This window comes from Phodopus roborovskii, unplaced genomic scaffold, assembly GCF_943737965.1.
Source record: "Phodopus roborovskii unplaced genomic scaffold, PHOROB, whole genome shotgun sequence".
Lineage (NCBI taxonomy): Eukaryota > Metazoa > Chordata > Mammalia > Rodentia > Cricetidae > Phodopus > Phodopus roborovskii.
In genome coordinates this window covers 30,276,892-30,295,654 of record NW_026126571.1, presented here as the reverse complement: position 1 = coordinate 30,295,654, position 18,763 = coordinate 30,276,892, and the positions used below count along the sequence as shown (strand labels likewise).

Here is an 18,763-nt window from a genome sequence, read left to right as displayed (position 1 = left end):
TCCAACCCTCAGCTTCCCCTGTGGACTGACCTCTGCAGTTCATTTATCCTGCCTGGGCTTTTCCATGCACTGGGGGTGAAGAGAATCCCTCTTCTGATTACATATGCACAGACATGCCAAAGCCCTGCTCACTTCTAGCCCTGAGATGCTCAATAGCAGCTCAACTTGTTTCTGCTTCACAGTCCTTCATTTCCCACTTCCAAATTGTGAACACATGCCCAATAACCTCATCTTGGAAGTACTGTTAAAATCTCATGTGATTGGCTCTGGACGTGGTTCTTCATAGACTGTTTTACTAGCATACACAAACCCCTGTGTTTGGTCCCAGTAACATAAAAAGCCAGGCATAGTAACAACCCATACAATCAAAAGCTCAAGGTCATCCTTGACTACAAAGTGAGTTTGAAGTCAACCTGGGCTACATGAGTCCCTGTCTAAAACAAACAAATGAATGACAAAAAAAAAAAAAAAAAAAAAAAAAAAAAGCTCACTTGCATTCATGGCCTCCAGCCTATTCTAACAAGAGTGTGTTTAGTTTAGTTTTGTTTGTTTTTATATTCACAGTTGAATCAAAAGGAAGATACAGACACATGCATGGAGATCACTGTCATTGAAAGAATTCTCCTAATATACAGTATCATAAATTCTCCACTGGGCTCTAGTGGTCTGAGTCTGCCACATATGCTGCAGAGCTTTGCAGGAGCCAGCACTAAGGAGGCAGCAGGTCCTGCATTTTCCTCCTGGCAGGCTGGAACTGCTGGACACTGTGCACATTGCTCACAGGCTTTTACACTATACCGTGCTTGCCTCTCTCTCTCTCTCTCTCTCTCTCTCTGTGTGTGTGTGTGTGTGCTGTGTCTACCTGGGACATGTAGAGGTGTTCATGCATGTGAGTATACATGTGTGTTGAGGCCTGAGGTCAATGCTAGGAATTCTTCATTAATACTTTCCTCATTTATCCTTTGAGTCAGGGTCTTTCACTGAGCCTGAAGTTCAGTAATTTGTCTAGGCTAGCTGGACAGTGAGCTTCAGGGAGCTGTCTACTGGGGTCATAAGCACATCCTGCTGTTTGGATTTTTATGTGGCTTCTAGAGATTCAAACTCAGGTCCTCCTGATTACCAAGTTCCCAGCCCCCTATGCTCACTTCCTGCTCATCACTATGGCTTTAAAATCTGCTGCTGACAGCTCTAGCTGAGTAATCTCACCACTTAAGGAAGCCTCATCTCAGCAGTTCTGCTGAGAAAAGCTTCAGTCTCATCTGACTGTGAATGCCAATGTCACTATGGAGACATTCAGGGTAGTCATTTACATCCCACTGTCACTGGTTAGAACTCAAACTACTGAGTTCATTTATGGTCCTCTCAGCTGGACCACAATGCTCATGCATCTCTTGTCCTCTCTTCAGCGTACAGCAGTGCATGCTTGTACTTGTCATCTTCCTGGTGTCTGGTCCAAGTTTTAGAGAGCTACACTATCTCTCCAAGGGAGCTGGGCAGGGATAAGAGATGGATAATGCTCTTTCATGTTGTCTTACCCCTCTCCTTGAGCTTTCTGCTCAAGGGTAGGGCAAAGACGGTAAATTATGCTGCCTGTTTCATACTGACCCACTGGGTGCTGATGTATGTGTAAGGAATTTTCATGACAGAAAAGATACAAACTTTATGTATTTGAAAAGTACCAAAAATGATTGTTTTTAAAAACCCTGAAAACAGAATTTAAGCCACGTGGACAATTCAAACACCACTGAGTTATCTAATATAGCTTCTCTTACAACAATTTTGTCTAGGAAAAACTGCAATGTAAAAATGTGAACTCCATAATGAAGAATATAATAGTTCAGTGTTTATTCTGTGGGTCCATAGCCATCGGATTCTGGACTGTGTTACTTGCATATTTCCACTACAATCAAGAGAATAGACAGTTGAAGACAACCCATGAACCCCCAAGGGCTAGGTCACTTGAAGAAAATGTGTACCGGCAAAACCACGTCTCAGAAAAAACTCCCAAACGAAACATTATTAATGGTAAGTCTGATGCAGATGAATCTGGAAAACTAGAATTATACCCAGGAACAAACTCTAATCTGTTTCTGTTAACTACTTTCAACATATCACAGATTTGGAAGAGTAAGAGAATACCCTCCTTAGGATAATTTAACTTTCAAACTGTAAAATATTTCACACATGGATATATTATACACAGATTTTAATAGGGTGTATACACATGATGTACCACTTCAATTCCTTGTTTTTATGTAGTTTTCTATATTGGCTTCAGGCAGCTTTCTGCTTTCCACAGAAATGAATTTCAACAAGTACAATGGAAATGTCACCCCTGGTCCTTCCTCACCTACCAACCTCAAAGGCAACTGTTGCCTGAGTCCACCAATGTCATTCCACATCCTCTGCATGCTGCCACTCAGCAGCTCTGGTACTGCACAGTTTAACATATCCCTAGATATTCTATGCAGTTTGCTCTCCCCCAACACTCACTGTTGTAGATTTGTGCTTCATGTTTATGAAAGTGATGACCTGGTTTAACAAAATAAGCCCCCAAAGATGAAGACAACAATAGAGAAAAAATGAATGCCTTACAAGCCAGATCTGTGTTCTGGGCTCTGTGCTGCTTGGGAGCAGTGCTGTCAGCACCATGAAAGAGTAAGACATAGAATGGTCCTCTGCAGCATCCCTCCCCTGCTCTCACACTGCCCTAACATCTGCTGTCTCTCTTCTCCTTCTGTAACTCCTGCACACAGCTCTTAGTCATGCCATGGGTCCATAAGAATCTTTTTCTGTCTAGATCATCTCTCTGTTGTTCATATTATACCAATCCAGTTGACCTGTCCTCAAGTTCAAAGGCTCTGCCTTCTGTGTAGTTTAACTACTACTTAGAGTTACCCTAGCTCTACTTAGATTACTGTAACCATCATTCCTATACTTTCCTTTTGGTTACTTGTAACTTCTGTACCTTAGCTGAACTCCCCCTTTCCTGTCTGCTTCTGATGCTGCTGTAGTGGCTGCTTTAGCATCCTACAGAGTTTGGTCTAACTGATTCAGCTCAGTACTGGCATCTGTTGATTGTCCTTTAAAATTCCATTTAGAACTTTCCCAGTTCTTGGTATGACATTTTCTATTAGATTTTGAACATTAAAAATATTGAGTCACTGCAGCATGATTTCAAGCAGGTCTCTTTCACTGAAGTGTAGTACAGTATAGCAAAAATGGATCATAGTGCCTGTCACTCACAGAAGCCAGTGAGCAAAACCAGAAATTGAATCTTTTTGTTTGTGTTTTGTTTTTCAAGACAGGGTTTCTCTGTGTGTAACTCTGACTTTCCTAGAACTTGCTCTGTAGACCAGGCTGGCTTCACAGAGATCCACCCACCTCTGCCTCCCGAGTGCTGAGATTAAAAGCATGCACCATCACCACTGGCCCAGAAACTGAATTTTAAAACTTCACTTTAATCAGACACTAGCAATCTGAGGGGGGGGGAGTGAGAGGGACAGGGAGAGAAGGGGAGAGGGGGAGAGGAGGAGAGAGAGGAGAGAGGGTTAATAGTCTAAAGGTCTACCTCCCATTACATTTTTACCCCATAGATTATGTAATTGAGAGGAACAGAGGCTGTCATCATTTGGAGCGCAGTCTTGCTATTCTGGTTAAGATGTTTGACCACATTCCACATTTTAAAAATTATCTTATGTCTCCCATTGTCACCTCTTTCATTTTTCCCTATTTTTTGGATGCCCGGGGCTAAGTAAATAATGTGTATAGTTAGTTGCTACTGATATCAATCTTTTTGGCCTAGGACAGAGTTACCTCAGAACAAACAGACCATAAACAGTGTGTATGTATATGCTAAGCTAGTGGTGCATCAGTGCTGAGTCCCTTTTGCAATACTGGCTGTAAGTCATACAGTACAGAATATGAGAATGCTCCTATTGGTCATTCTTGTCCTCTATTAGAAGGAAAAGGTAAGTATGTACGTTCTGTCACTCTCAACATCAGAAGCCTCTCCCTGACCCATCTATGTGTACGCCATCCTGTGGTAGACAGGTGACAAGAATTCAAGTCTCTTGCCAGGTGTTGGTGTTACACGCCTTTATTCCCAGCACTTTGGAGGCAGAGACAGGTGGATCTCTGTGAGTTCAAGGACAGCCTGGTCTACAGAAAATAATTCAAGTCTCTTGGTTTCCACTTAAATGGAGCACTGACTTTCACAATCTTGACACTGGGCACAGTGTCAGCTAGTACTGCCTCTCCCCTCCTTGTGCCCCATTGACACCAGGGTTAAAAGGCTCAATTGTCCACTATTCCTCACTGCCCAAGTTCAAAGAGAAATAGAATATCAACTATTCTGGTTCACTCTGCCCATCTCCCTCATTGCTGCCAGATAAAGTGGACATTGAGCTCTTACTGGGTCTCATGAGACGCAGGGGGAAGTAGAAAGCTACTTAGTTCCACTCTGCCCCACCTCATTGTCAAGGGGTGTTGGAGGTTCAACATTCCGCTGACAGTACATCAGGGAGATGCAGCATCACCTGCTTCCACCAGGTGAGGCCCTAGAGCTTCTCCAAATCATTCTCCCTACACCACCCAGGAGGGCATTCCACTGCCTACCAGTGGAAGCTTAGGCTCTGCTTGGCCCTCCTGACACCACCAGGTGGGGTAAAAGGGATATTGCTATTTGCTTCCTTAGCATGATGGCAAGGTGAAAAGTCTCAGGGCAAGTTTTGCAAAGGTGTTTTTTGTGTTTTTTTTTTTTTTTTTTTTTTTTTTTTTTGGAGGGGGGTTGTCACTAGTCTACTCTTTCTTGGGTTAGAGAGGATGAGTTTATTATCTTAGAGGTTTGCTAATGACATTTATCTGTGACTATCTGTGTTTCAGCAGAAGGCTTCCATAACCCCTGTGTGGCATTTAGGAAACATATGTATGCATATGTGTGTGTGGGGGGGGGGAGGAGATAGAGAGCATTCCATGGAATGCATAAAAAGGAAAAAGTAAGCAAGTTGAACACACTTTACTAAGACGTCTGCTTTGGGCTTTCGCCTTTAACTTTGTCTCCTGGGGGTAGTTTAGAGTTCAAGAAAATGACTGCTTCAGAAAATTCAGGATAGGGTTATACTTGTTACTTGCATCACTGTGACAGTAAAATTTACTTATGTGACTCAAATTACCTTTTCTTGCAGATAAGATTGATTTTTCAGACCCAGAATTTTACAAAGGATTTGTACAATATGGACTTAATGTTGTTATAAGTAGAAGACTGGGCATCCAGAGAGAGGTGCCAGATTCCAGGGATAAAATGTATGTTCTAACCAGACTTTAATTTTAGCATATTAGAAATCCCATAGTATAAATGCCTGTTTTGGGGTCTTTAAGTCAAGCAATGTCAAGATTCTGATGTTTATGGTGTGGAAAGCACCTTGCCCCCAGCAGAATATGTTCTAGAGGTTTTGAAGAGTAAATAAACTACTTGAGGGCTATACAGTTAGATATGTCTAAAAAACAAAAACAAAACCATCAAAGGTAGGCTGATGTCCAGCACATTTCCCACTCTGGATTAAGGGAGAAGAAACAAACCAGGTGACAGGTGACAGGTTGAACCTTGTGTAGAATAGTGACTATATGCCAGGCACTGTTCTGAACTGAGTTCATTACCTGTGAACTCACTAAATCTTAACCTTTGAGGTAGGCTGGATATGTTGTTAATTATCACACTGCCCACTATTTCCAGAGTGTCAGAGAACATTCCAGATAACCCTTAGCCTTCTGATCCCATTATTTCCTTGAGAGTCCAGCTGTCTTCCTACAACTATGTCTTGGGAGGTATTTGGGTCACCTTAGTACTTGGAGGACATGTAGTTCACCAATTCCACTAAAATCTTGGCCACAGCAGGTGTCAAAAATATAATAATAGAACTCGCAAAGCAAAGAACACAGCACAGTGAATTTACTTTGAAGTCATCTTTCCATGAATTTAGACCATCACTTTTAGAAAAGACACCAACCAATATATGGATATGATCTGCTTTATATTATCTTTAAAAAGACCTAAGATTATCAAAATGGAATGTCAAGAAAGAGCAATTATAAAGGGGAAAATAATTGCAAAGTATAAGAAGAGTATAAGAATTTGAATGGGGCCAGCAAGATGGCATCTCATGCTGAGACTGATCCCCACGTGAGACTGAGCTCGCATGGCGGGAGGAGAGAACTGGCCCCTGTAAATTGTTATCCACCTCACATGTCCAACATGGCATGCACACAGATCCCATCCCCCACAAAACAAAACCAAAAGGTTAAAAAATAAAGAATTTTAAGGACAGATTGGAGAGATGGTTCGGCAGTTAAAAGCCCAGTTTGATTCCCAGCACCGTGTCAGGCAGCTCACCACTGCCTCTAACACAGCCCCGGGGTATCTGCTGCCCTCTTCTGGCCTTTATGTGCGCATATGTGTATGCACACATAGATGCAGACAACATGTACATGAAATAATTTTTTAAAAATTTAAGGACATTTTGCTTGTTAATTTTTATATTTTTTAACGTACTGTCATTGTACTGACCTAATGTTAACTAAAGCAAAGAAAGCAAAAGTAAGAATCAGCATTTGAAGAAAGCCACAGAACACTTAAGGCTTTTGTATAACTAATTCTATCCCTATTTTTCTTGTAGATGTCGTCAGAAACACTATCCATTCAATCTACCCACTGCCAGCATCATCATATGCTTTTATAATGAAGAATTTAATACCTTGATGCGAACAGTGTCTAGTGTTATGAACCTCACTCCAAACCATTTCCTTGAAGAAATCATTTTAGTTGATGACATGAGTGATATTGGTGAGACAAATATCACTATTTGGAAGGTGGCATTCTTCTCTAGTGATACTTGAAATTTGTTTTTGTTTTGGGGAAATGGTCTCATGTAGCCCCACCTTGACCTCCAGACTCTCTTGCCTCCGCCTTCAAAGTGCTGGATTCATGAGCATGCTTCACCATGCATGTCTTGGCATGTGTATGTTTTACACAGAGGATATTTCTAGTATCCTGTTGAGGGAGATGCTATTCCTGATGCACTCAATGCATATGGTAGGAGAGACTGACCCAGACCCTGTCATGATGGGCCCATGAGCTCAGCATAGAGGGATTGCCTTGACTTTAGAAATCACATAAGAAAGAAGTGCCATCTAAATGGAAAAGGCAAAGATAGGCTGGGGATGCTCAAACAGCCAGGAAGAAGATATGTTTCAGGTGGAAGAAATGGCACCTCAAAGCCCCAAGATGAGACAAAACAGGGTGAGCATAGACTAGTTCTGCATGTTACAAAGTTATGATTTTATGAGTACAGAGTTGGACAGATTCATGGAAAAGCAGAAAGTTGGTGTTATTTAAAAGGGACTACCTAGGAAAGGCATTTTTGAAATTTTCTTTCAAGAACATAGGGAGCTATGGCTATGAAGCTCAGTTGGAGTGTTTGCCTAAGCATGCATAGAGCCTTGGATTCAATCCACAACACTACATAAACTGGGAGTGATGGTGTACAGCTCCAATCCCAGCACCAGGGGGTGGAAATAGAGTATCAGGAGTTCAAGATTATCCTTGGCTACAAAGAAAGTTCAAAGACAATCTGTGCTATATGAGAACATTTTGAACAGCTACCCTGTTCAAAAATAATGAATGAATGGATGGTTATGGAGAGCAAATTAGGGTTTAACACAGGGAGATGACTTCACAGGAAAGAACTTGAACCAACTGCAAGTAATGATTCCTCTATGCTTACTTTTTAAAACAGAATAGAGATACTAGAACAAAAGTCTAGTTACCTATGCTTAGACTTTGAAATTGGTTGTCTGTTTACAACCGAGTATCAATTTTAGGCAAGCCAAGAGTGCCCAGATAATGATGTCAACAATGGGTAGATTTCAGGCCTGCAAAGTCACCCTACCCACTAGGAAAGAGAAAAGATATGTTGAGAAGAAAAGGAGGGTCACCCTGGGGGACTGACATTAGGTTGTTTCAGGTGTGACCCAAGCTAATGTTACTATGTTTGGAAGTTAAATGATTTGGCCAGGTGCCTATCACATAACATTTCCATAGGAATCATCACCAACTGAGACTTGTACATGGGGCGGGTGCTTCTTGCTTCCCTCATACTACCTTATCTGCTCAGTGGAGCCGAGGTATCTACAGCTTGCTGGGTGCAGGTGTAACTGCTTGCCAGAGGAGTTCTGCTTTCTTACTCAGAAGTTCAAAAATCCCACAGTGGGCACAAAGTTCCAGGAATGTCTGCCAGCCTTTCAGCACAGCACTAAGAGTCTAGAGACATAATTGGTCTCTTGTCAGTTTGATAAGGTGGCTTGAGCAACAAACACTGATCTGAGACCAGGGTGCCAACAAGACCAGATTGTTGATAGCATTCTTTCTGTTTTTTAGGTTGATGCCCTTTTGCTCCTTTTGGGATTTTTGAACTTCTGAGTAAGAAAGCAGAACTCCTCTGGCAAGCAGTTACACCTGCACCCAGCAAGCTGTAGATACCTCGGCTCCACTGAGCAGATAAGGTAGTATGAGGGAAGCAAGAAGCATCCGCCCCATGTACAAGCCTCAGGTGAACTCTTGGCTCTTCCTATAAGTCCCATTCATGGGGACTCCATCCTCATGATCTAATACTTCCTAAGTCCCTACTTCTAGATGCTATCACTTTGGTGGTTTTGAGCTATGCATTTGGAGCTGGTGGACACTGTCACTCAGTCCATGATCTCTATTGACCTGTTTATATTTATACATCTTTCAGTTTAGTCCCCTTCATAAGAAACCAAGGGGGTCGCTACTTGGTGCTGCAAACCAGTCATCTCTACCATTCCTTGATATTAGCCTTGGGTTCATGTAGAACCTCAAACACAGAACACAGGGTGTTGTGTTCCAACAGAACTCAGGATCAATATATTTCTTACTTTAATTCAGAATGACTTTATCATGAATTGTGTAACAAATTTTGAACAGAAACCTGTCTTTACTGAACATGCCCACAGATAGTGCCAATGGGGTTACTTAGCTTGAGGGAATGGGTGCAGGTAGCTCTTGAACTTGCTTGGTTTGATAATTCACCTTCAAGCCATTATAAAATTAGAAGCAAAATTAATCACAGTACAACTTGTGTACTTAGTAGTAAAACCAAGTTATATCAAAAAGTTTATAACCTATACTTTTCTACTAAATTTTAATAGTGATGTAGTAAAGGGGAGCTATGTCACTAGAAGCACAAAAATTATACAGTTTGATTATGAACCACTCTTCCTGTGGATTTGAGGCTAACCAGGACCACATTAAAATCTGTACAATAATGTTTTTTTTTTTTATAAAGTGGTCACGATGACAATGTTTGAATTTCTATAGTTGCATTTTAAAATTGGTAAGAATCAAATATTTTTTTCCAGATGATTTGAAAGAAAAATTGGACTATCAGCTGGAACTTTTTCGTGAAAAGATTAAATTAATAAGAAACAAAAAGAGAGAGGGTCTCATTAGATCAAGGATGATCGGTGCCTCCCGTGCTTCAGGTATGAATATCTTTTAGGCCATGAAAAAAGTATTAGTTACTTTTCTTGTGTAGTCACTAAGTAGGAAAGGGTTCATGTGTCTCACCATATGAGGGTACATAGCCTGTCTCTGCGAGGAAGATATGATAGACTTTAAGTTGATCCCAGGGACCTGAAGGCATAAAAAGCAAAACTTAGGATAATGGGAATGACTGTCTAGAAATAGCAAACTCCTGTTATAGGTGTGGGTTAGAGTCCAGATGGCACCCTCTGAGATTTCCAGTGTCTTGAAACAGAGAATTAGAGGTCAAATGTATGCATCATTTCTCAGGTTCCATCACTATTTTGTTTGTTCGAGGCAGGTTCTCTCACTTCTCTGGAACTCATCAAGTAGGCTAAGCTGGCTGGCTATTATAATGCAGGGATTTACCTATTTCCAACACCCCAGTGCTAGGATTGTAAGAACAAGTCACCAAACTCAGATAGTTCTGGTTTGCTTTTTTGTTTTGTTTTGTTTTTTTTTTTTTTTCTTAATGTAGGTAATAAGGATTGACTTAGGTTCTCATGCTTGTAAGGTAAGCACTTTAGTGACTGAGCCATCTTTCTAGTCTCCTGAAATGATCTTTGAAAATAAAAGCTCTTCTCAGTTTTCTTAACTCCACTAGCGTTTTCTACAAGCCATCCTGTAACCTGCAGCTCTCTAGTCCCCCAACAACACTCATAATACATGGGGTCTCACCTTTATGGACACAATAAAACAGGTATTTCTCATCTCACTCAATGCAACAGAGGAACCAAGCATATAGTAAATAGTCAATGAATACTCATTGCATCCAGCTTGCATTTGGACTGAGTATCTTTCCTCTAGGAGACTGTGATGGCTAGTTTTATGCCAAGCTAGAGCCATCAGAGAGGAGGGAGATTCAATTGAGAAAATACCTCCATAAGGGCTCTAGGCAAGCCTGTAGAGCATTTTCTTAATTAGGGATGATGTGGGAGAGCTTAGCCTATTGTGCATGGCATGACCTCTGGGTTGGTGGTCATGGGTTCTAAAAGAGAGCAAGCTGAGCAAGCCATGATAAACAAACCAATAAGCAGCACTCCTGCATCTAGGCTCCTATCTTGGTTGAGTTTCTGTGCTAACTTCTCTCAAAGATAGACTGTGATGTGGAAGTATAAGCCAAATAAACCCTTTCCTCTCCAAGTTGCTTTTAGTCATGGTATTTCATCACATCAGCAGTAACCCTAAGGACCAACTTCAGTCTGCTCTTGTCTTTATAGGGGACATCCTGGTGTTCTTGGATAGCCACTGTGAGGTGAATAGAGTCTGGCTGGAGCCCTTGCTGGATGCCATTGCTAAGAACCACAAAATGGTGGTGTGCCCTTTGATCGATGCCATTGACGACATAACACTGAATTATACAGCGTCACCTCTTGTAAGAGGAGCTTTTGACTGGAACCTGATTTTTCGATGGGACAATGTTTTCTCATATGAGCTAGATGGCCCAGAAGGACAAAGTAAACCCATCAGGTAAGATGTCTTCTTGTTTGGGGGACAGTAGTGAAAAATCAATGTTTTCTTTTGCCACTTTTCCCTCTTTTGTCTTTCTCTCTTTCTTTCTTGCAGGGTCTCTATAGGTGGCCCTGGCTGTCTTGGAACTCTCTAGACCAGGCTGGCCTCAAATTCAGAGATCTCCTTGCCTCTGTCTCCTTAGTGGTGGAATTAAAGGCATGTGCCACTTTGCCATTTTTTTCTTTTTCTTTTTCAAGACAGGGTTTCTCTGTGTATCCTTGGCTGTCCCGGAACTCACTCCACAGACCAGGCTGGTCTTGAATTCACAGAGATTCCCGAGTGCTGGGACTAAAGGTGTGCGCCATCAGAGCTCGACAACCACTTGTTAAAGTATTAAGTTTGTTTCAAGTGACACTGTGCCTTGTACCACAACTTATTCAGGAACCTATAATAACTGGTAAATGCTGCCCTGATTTCCAATGCCCACTCTCTCTCTTTCTCTCTCCCTCCCTCTCCCTCCCTCTCCCCTCCCCCCATATGTATTTGCACGCGCGTGTGTGTGTGTGTGTGTGTGTGTGTGTGTGTTTGCATGAAGTATGTTCATAAGCCTTTGTGTGCATGTGGAGTTCAGTCTTGGGTGTTGTTCCTTGGAGTTGTCCACCTTGGTTTTTGAGACAGAGTCTCTTACTGACCTGGAACTCACTAAATATGCTAGGATTGCTGGCCAACAGGCCCCAGAGGTTTGCCTGTTTCCACATCTTCAACACTAAGATTTCAAGTGCATGCCACCCATGCCCAGACCTTTTTTTTTTTTTTTTTTTTTTTTTTTTTTTTTTTTAAGGTGGGTTCTGGGGATCAAACTCCTGTCCTCATGACAAAGAAAGAACTTAACTGACTAAGCCATCTCCTTATTCCTGAACATCTTTCTTTCAGTTGCAGGAAAGAGTTGTCTGGTGACCAAGCAAACTGCCATGTTTAGGAAGTGTGGACAACTTTTCCAATTCACACAGGAAATCTCTACCCTAGTGTTTTCAGGTGTAACTTCATTGGTTGAGAGAATGAGATTCCCCTAGTTCATGTGTCTTGGAAACTGTATTTGTAAATGTGAACATAAGGTGACCACATCTGGAGGGGCTTCCTGAAGACCAGGTCTATGTTTCCTGGAAACCCTGATAGGAGACACATCTCTTCTCTCACTGCTTACCACATTTGCTCCCCATACCAGGTGGCTGCATTTTATAACCATGTAGTAGAGCATGCTTATAGTCTTATAGTCATGTTTATACTTCCTTACATGTAAGTTCTAGAGGACAATACTCTGCAGGGGAAGAATCAAATACCAATAAAATTACCCACTTCATGTAGACTGCCATCTCCTGGTCTCTCCTGGTATTACTGGACATGACAGAATATCTAGGAACACATCCCAGAAGCTTGCCTGCTCTGCTTCTCAGATGCCATCCCTGTAAACCTTTGGTCTCTCCCTGCTCCCTCCCCATTGTCTTTCCTCCAGCTGACACCCCAGGGGGATCATCCCACCACATTGCAGCCAGACATCTGCGGGGCTTTGGCACCAAACCATTGCCACTCTCCTTCCCAGGAGCTGATGTACTCTGCCAAAACTGAGTGGACAGGAACCAATGCTATACCTCATCCATGGGCCACAGTCCATGATGCTACAGTCCCATTCTCATTGACCCTCTTCTCCCTAACCTTGATTGTATCTTTTAGCTATACTGTCTTGACTCATAACTCAGGAGAAAATTAAAACAACTTAGGAAGTAGAAGGGGGTAGTTGTGAATTACAAAGTAACGTATTATGGAATGTTACCACTTCTGAAGTGTGACCACATAGGCACAGCCATCTTCCAGCACTCCACTGCCCACTTCCCACCCCAGTGATTCAGCCTCAGAAAGCCCATTCTCAACACAGACTTCACATTAAACCTGTCTATTCCCCTAGCTGTCCCCATAGGTCAGGTTTTCTCACCCTGTGGTTGGGACCACAAAGGGACAGATCAACTTCTGGCTCCCTTTCCTTCCTGTTCTTACAGTACTGAGGATTGACAAGATCCCTTGTTCTTGAATGTACACAATGTGGTGAGAGCAGGCAAGTAGCAGCCTGGTACCACACAGTGCTACTGTGAGGGCTGCTCAGATGCTTGTCTATAGATAGTCACCGTCTTTTGGTGGACCAGTGTGCATGAGAGAACTCCTGCCACCCAGTGCTCCAATGGGGACATACAGCACTCAGTGCAAAAGACTGGAATTGTCCTATCAGAACATAGACATGCTGCTCTCTCATTTAAAACCAAAACACAACTTTCTTTTCCTTTGTAATTGGAAATTGATTCTTTTCTCACACAATACATCATGACCACAGTTTCCCCTCCCTTCACTACTCCCAACCCTCCCCTCCCACTAAGATCCACTCCCTCTCTGTTTCTTCTTCAGAAAAGAGCAGGTCACCAAGAGATAACAGCCAAACAGGACAAAGCAAGATACAGTAAGACAAGGCAAGAGCCCTAATTATCAAGGCTGAATAAGATAACACCGTAAGGGAAAAAAGTTCCAAGAGCAGGCAAATGAGTCAGAGAAATGCCCACTCCTATTGTTAGGAGTCCCACAAACACTTGGCTAACATCAATAACATGTAAGTAAAGGACCTGGTGTAGACCCATTCAGCCCTGTGCTTGCCACCTCAGTCTCTGTGAACTGTGTGAGCCCTGCTGAGTTGTTTCAGTGGGTCATGGTCTCCTGGTGTCCTCCATTTCCTCTGACTCCTACAATCTTTCCTCTCCCTCCTCTTTGAGGTTCCCCAATCAGAGATCTCCAATGTAGACTCTCTCTTTGCATCATGTCTGCTGTTCATACCCATCTTTTGCCTGGAAAACTCTCTCTGATGATGGTTGGACTAGGCCCTGATCTGTGAGTATAGCAGAATATTATTAGGAATTTTTTTTCCAGTTGTGTTTGGATCTCCTCCAGGACTCTGGGCTATCCAGTTTCTGATCCCTGGCCATCCAGGCAATATAGGGCTTGAGCTTCAAGTTAAAGCAGATACTGGTTGACCACTCCCACAAGTTCGGGCCACCATTGCTCCAGCACATCTTGCAAGCAAGACAGATTGGTCAAGGGTTTTGTGGCTGGGTTGATGACCAGGTTTCTCTTTCCACAGCCTGCAGAGGACCTTCTCACATCAAAGAGACTAGAGCATAGGGGTGAAGGCTTCACGCAGGCACCATCTTGAGCTCTCTACATTCAACTAGCTGTGTGGGAGTTACCCTTGGCAATGTCCCCACCCTAACCCTCCCGCTGTCAGATTTCAGAAAGCAACCTTCTGTCCTAACTAGAACAGAGGTCTCCATGGGACCCTCTCAGTCAACAATTCAACCTAATGCAACCCAGTCCCATCACTGGAAGTCTTCCTTGCCTGACTACAAAAGATTGCCAGTTCAGACTCTGTATCCCCCATTACTATGAATACTCAGTAGGGTCACCCTCACAGATTTCAAAATGTTTCCATTGCACTGTTTCCACATAGCCCCTGAGATGCCTCCCAATTCCAGCTGTCTCTCCCTGTACACTCTCCCTCAACTCCACCAATCCCCCCCACTTCTGTTCCCACCTGCCCATAATCCACCTGCAAGATCTATAATTTCCCTTCCCAGGGAGATCCATGTGTTGCCCTAGAACCCTCCTTTTTACCTAACCTCTCTGAGTCTGTGGACTGTAGTTTGATTATCATTACTTAACAGCTAATATCTACTTATAAGTGAATGCATACCATTATTTGCCTTTCTGGGTCTGGGTTACCTCGTTCAGAATGATTTTTTTTTTCTAGTTGCATTCATTTCCCTGCATTTTTCATGATGTCATTTTTTTAAACAGCTGAGTAATACTCCATTGTGTAAATGTACCACATTTTCTTTATCTATTCTTTGGTTGATGTACAGGTACACATAGGTTATTTCCAATTTCTGGCTATTATGAATAAAGCTGCAATGAACATAGTTGAGGAAGTGTTCATTTGGTAGGATAGAGTGTCTTTTGGGTACATGCCCAAGAGTGGTATAGTTGGTCTTGAAGTAGATTAATTCCCAATTTTTTGAGGAAACACCACACTGATTTCCACAGTGGCTGTTTAGCTTTGCACTCCCGACAGCAATGGTGGAGTGTGCCACATTCTTGCCAGCATGAGCTGTTACTTGTGTTTTTGATCTTAGCCATTCTGACAGGTGTAAGATGGAATTTCAAAGTTTTTTTGATTTGCATTTCCCTGATGGCTGAATATTTCTTTAAGTGTTTCTCAGTCATTTTAGATTCCTCTATTGAGAATTCTCTGTTTAGGTTTGTATCCATTTTTAATTGAATTATTTGGTTTTTTGATATATAATTTCTTGAGTTCTCTATGTATGTTGGATATTTGGACTCTTATCAGATGTAGAGTTGGTAAAAATAATTTCCCGTTCTGTAGGCTGCCTCTCTGTCTGATTGATGGTGTCCTTTGCCTTATAAAAGCTTTTCAGTTTCCTGAGGTTCCATTTATTAATTCAAGGTTTGCATTACAGCTTTACCTTATTTGGCTCTACTTCCTATCAATGGCCCGGCTTTTTCCTTTTGTATTACAAGCAATAGAAAAGTTGTATTATTTTGAAATTCAGTGTTTTAAACTCATGTCAGTAAGAATTTGTCACCTCTTGTGGCTAAACTTGTGACCTTAATCCCAATGTCCACTTCACAGTTTTCCTGCTGGTGTATATCACCCACTGACCTCTCTTCCCTTTGTATACACCCATCCCTTGGCCCCCTCCCCATCCCCTCTGATGAGCATCCCTCAAGCCTACAAGTTGCTTTCACCTTGAAGTACCCAGGACCTAGTCTTTGTTGTCCATTCTACCTCTGCCTGCCCCCAGACTGATTCTTAATCCATCTTTCACTGATGACTCCTGCAATAGTTAATGCTGATTTCGAACTTGATTAAGGTCCTGGACTTGAAGTCACTGCCCTGTCATTAGAGTCAATCTGCCATCAGTGTCCATCTCTGACTCCAGATGCTCATAACACTTTCCACATCTTTCAACTAAGCAAGAAAAGACACTTTCCAACAAGCTTGACAGTCCAGGTTTGATTCCTGAGACACACATAGTGCAAGAAGAACTGACTCCTACAAGTTGTCCTCTGACTTTCATACACACTTGCCATGGCACACAAGTACTCAAGACACGTACTGTTTTGCATGTGTACATCTTTAAAGCTCCTTTCTCTGTTACATTAAATATATACACACAAAATAATGTTAAAAATCACTGCCCATGAACTTAACAGGGTCTAAAGTCACCATACCTCTGGGTATGCCTATAAAGGAGTTTCTTGATTATAACTGAAGTAGATGACAATGAGAAAAGCAACTAATAAGACTCCCAAATTTACCTACAACCTTGAAGACCTCTAGGCTTATGTATCCAATTGTACCTGCTTCCACTGAGATGCTGAATGCATACTTCACATTGGCCTGAACATTCAGCTTCCTATGATACCAGGACTTCTTATCTCTGTGGATAGCAACTCCATCTGCTATGTAGAAAACCCCTTGTATCAACCTAGATTCCTGTCATCTTCCCTATTCTTGTCCTGTTCATCTGTTAGGTCCATCTTCAAACTAAATCAGTAACTGGACATCTTGTTTTCTATCATCATTACTCCCTTGGCCAGGGTACAATCCCCACTCATCGTTTTTCTCTATGATTACTGTGATGACGTCTAACTAGCAGCACTTAGGAGGGAGAGGCAGATCTCCATGAGTTCCAGGTCAACCTACTGCATATAGTGAAGCTGTCTTAAAAAACAAAAAACAGGGCTGGAGAGATGGCTCAGATGTTATGAGCACTGATTGCTCTTCCAGAGGTCCTGAGTTCAATTTTCAGAAACCATGTGGTGGCTCACAACCATCTGTAATGACATCGGTGTCCTCTTCTGGCCTGAAGGCAAACAGGCAGACAGAACATTGTATAGAAATAAATCTTCTTTTTTACACCAAACAACAAAAAAACAAAACAAGAGTGGCAAGGGGGAACCAAACAGTAGATGTTCTCTGTGTGCTGACTGTGGGTATAATGTGACTAGCTCCTTCAGGGGAACGGGAACCCTTCTCCCTGTAGGGAGTGAGTGAAAGTTCTGAGTGAGTATGTATTGCTGACATGGACACACACTAGAGACCTGCTTAGGTGAGGGTGGGGGGTGTGTGGGGGTGTTCAGGCCCCAAAGAGGATGTGTGGAGGCATCGTGGGGAGGGGGGGGAGAAGGAAGAGACAGACACAATCTGAGGGTGAATTGGGATAGCTGCCAGCAGTGTATAATTGAAAAAAAAAAAGACTACACCTTTTTGTTTGTTTGTTTGTTTGTTTGTTTATACAGGGGCATGTGAGCTGGGCATAGCTTGTTTTCAGGGTTGAGGAATTTAGTATTGATCTTGACAGTAGGAACCAGCCATAATGTTAATGGAAGGGCCACAAGTTGCTCTTGCTAGAGATAAGAAGAATGACTGCTTTATCAAACTCCCCCTGGGGGAGGGGCAATGGAGACACTTACCCAAGTGCCTGACCCTGGGAAAGAACTTCTTCTAGGGAGCAGACAGTATACTACCTATACTAAGTTTCTTAGTATCTATGGGCCTGTTCCCCTCAATAGTGCTCCCAAAGGGAAGATCCTGATGTCTAACTCTTTTCCTACTATACTATGCCATTCTAATTTCTCTATTAACTGAACCCTTGCCTTTAATGGCCTCAGGCTCTGGATCTGAACTTCAGGCATTTCATCCTTGGGGTCAGGTGTGTCTAGTAAATCTCTCACTTGGTGTAATCAGGACAGCACAATGGAATTCCTGGAATGGTGGTGGGGACTTTTTTTTTCAAAGAATTATTTAAAGAGGCAACCATTAGCTGGGTGTTGGTGGCTCACTCCTTTAATTCCAGCACTGGGGAAGCAGAGGTAGGAGGATCTCTGTGAGGTAGGAGGATCTCTGTGAGTTCGAGGCCATCCTGGTCTACAGAGCAAGTTCCAGGCTCCAAAGCAATACAGAGAAACCCTGTCACAAATAAATAAATAAATAAATAAATAAATAAATAAATAAATAAGGTTACCAGTATACATTTTTATCCCTTTCCAAAGCCTGCACAAGATTTCCAAAAGGAAAAGGCATAAATATTGAGAGTCATTAAAAATAAAAGTAAAGCTAGGCAGTGGGGTGCACACATTTAATTCCAGAAATCAGGAAGCAGAGGCAGATGGATCTCTGTGATGGATTCCTGTGAGTTCCAGGTCAGCCAGAGATGTTACACAGAGAACCCTGTCTTGAATCTACCCTCCCCACAAAAAGAAAAAGAGAGAGAGAGAGAAAGAAAAAAGAAAAGAACGTAAAAGGGTGCTGAGGTTTGCATGTCATAATGCTGGAACTCTGTCAAGCAGCATGGTCACCTGCTGTCTGTCTGTCCACGTTAAAGACTCAAAAAACATTAAAAGTCAAATAACCCCTATGGCCCAGCAATCCCACCACTAAAGGGAACAGTCTACTCTCATTCTTACTCTAGCACTAACAGCATCCATGAATCAATGGGTCTATTACAGCTGAATGGACAATGAAAATGTAGGACATGTGCATGGGTGAATAATGTTCAGCCAATACAAGATGAAATCCCATTATTTGTAAACAGC

The 18,763-nt window shown here is 42.3% G+C and overlaps 1 protein-coding gene across 1 annotated transcript in view; it reads left to right on the top strand.

Annotated features, from left to right (window-relative positions):
• Positions 1-1,800: 1,800 nt before the first annotated feature.
• Positions 1,801-18,763, top strand: part of Galntl5 (polypeptide N-acetylgalactosaminyltransferase like 5) — a 31,736-nt gene continuing 14,773 nt past the window's right edge. Inside the window, exons 1-5 of the mRNA XM_051203244.1 lie at positions 1,801-2,025; positions 5,187-5,304; positions 6,675-6,841; positions 9,436-9,558; positions 10,819-11,068. Coding sequence (XP_051059201.1) covers positions 1,821-2,025; positions 5,187-5,304; positions 6,675-6,841; positions 9,436-9,558; positions 10,819-11,068 — 863 coding nt within the window. The 5' untranslated portion in view covers positions 1,801-1,820. The remainder of the gene's footprint in view (positions 2,026-5,186; positions 5,305-6,674; positions 6,842-9,435; positions 9,559-10,818; positions 11,069-18,763) is intronic.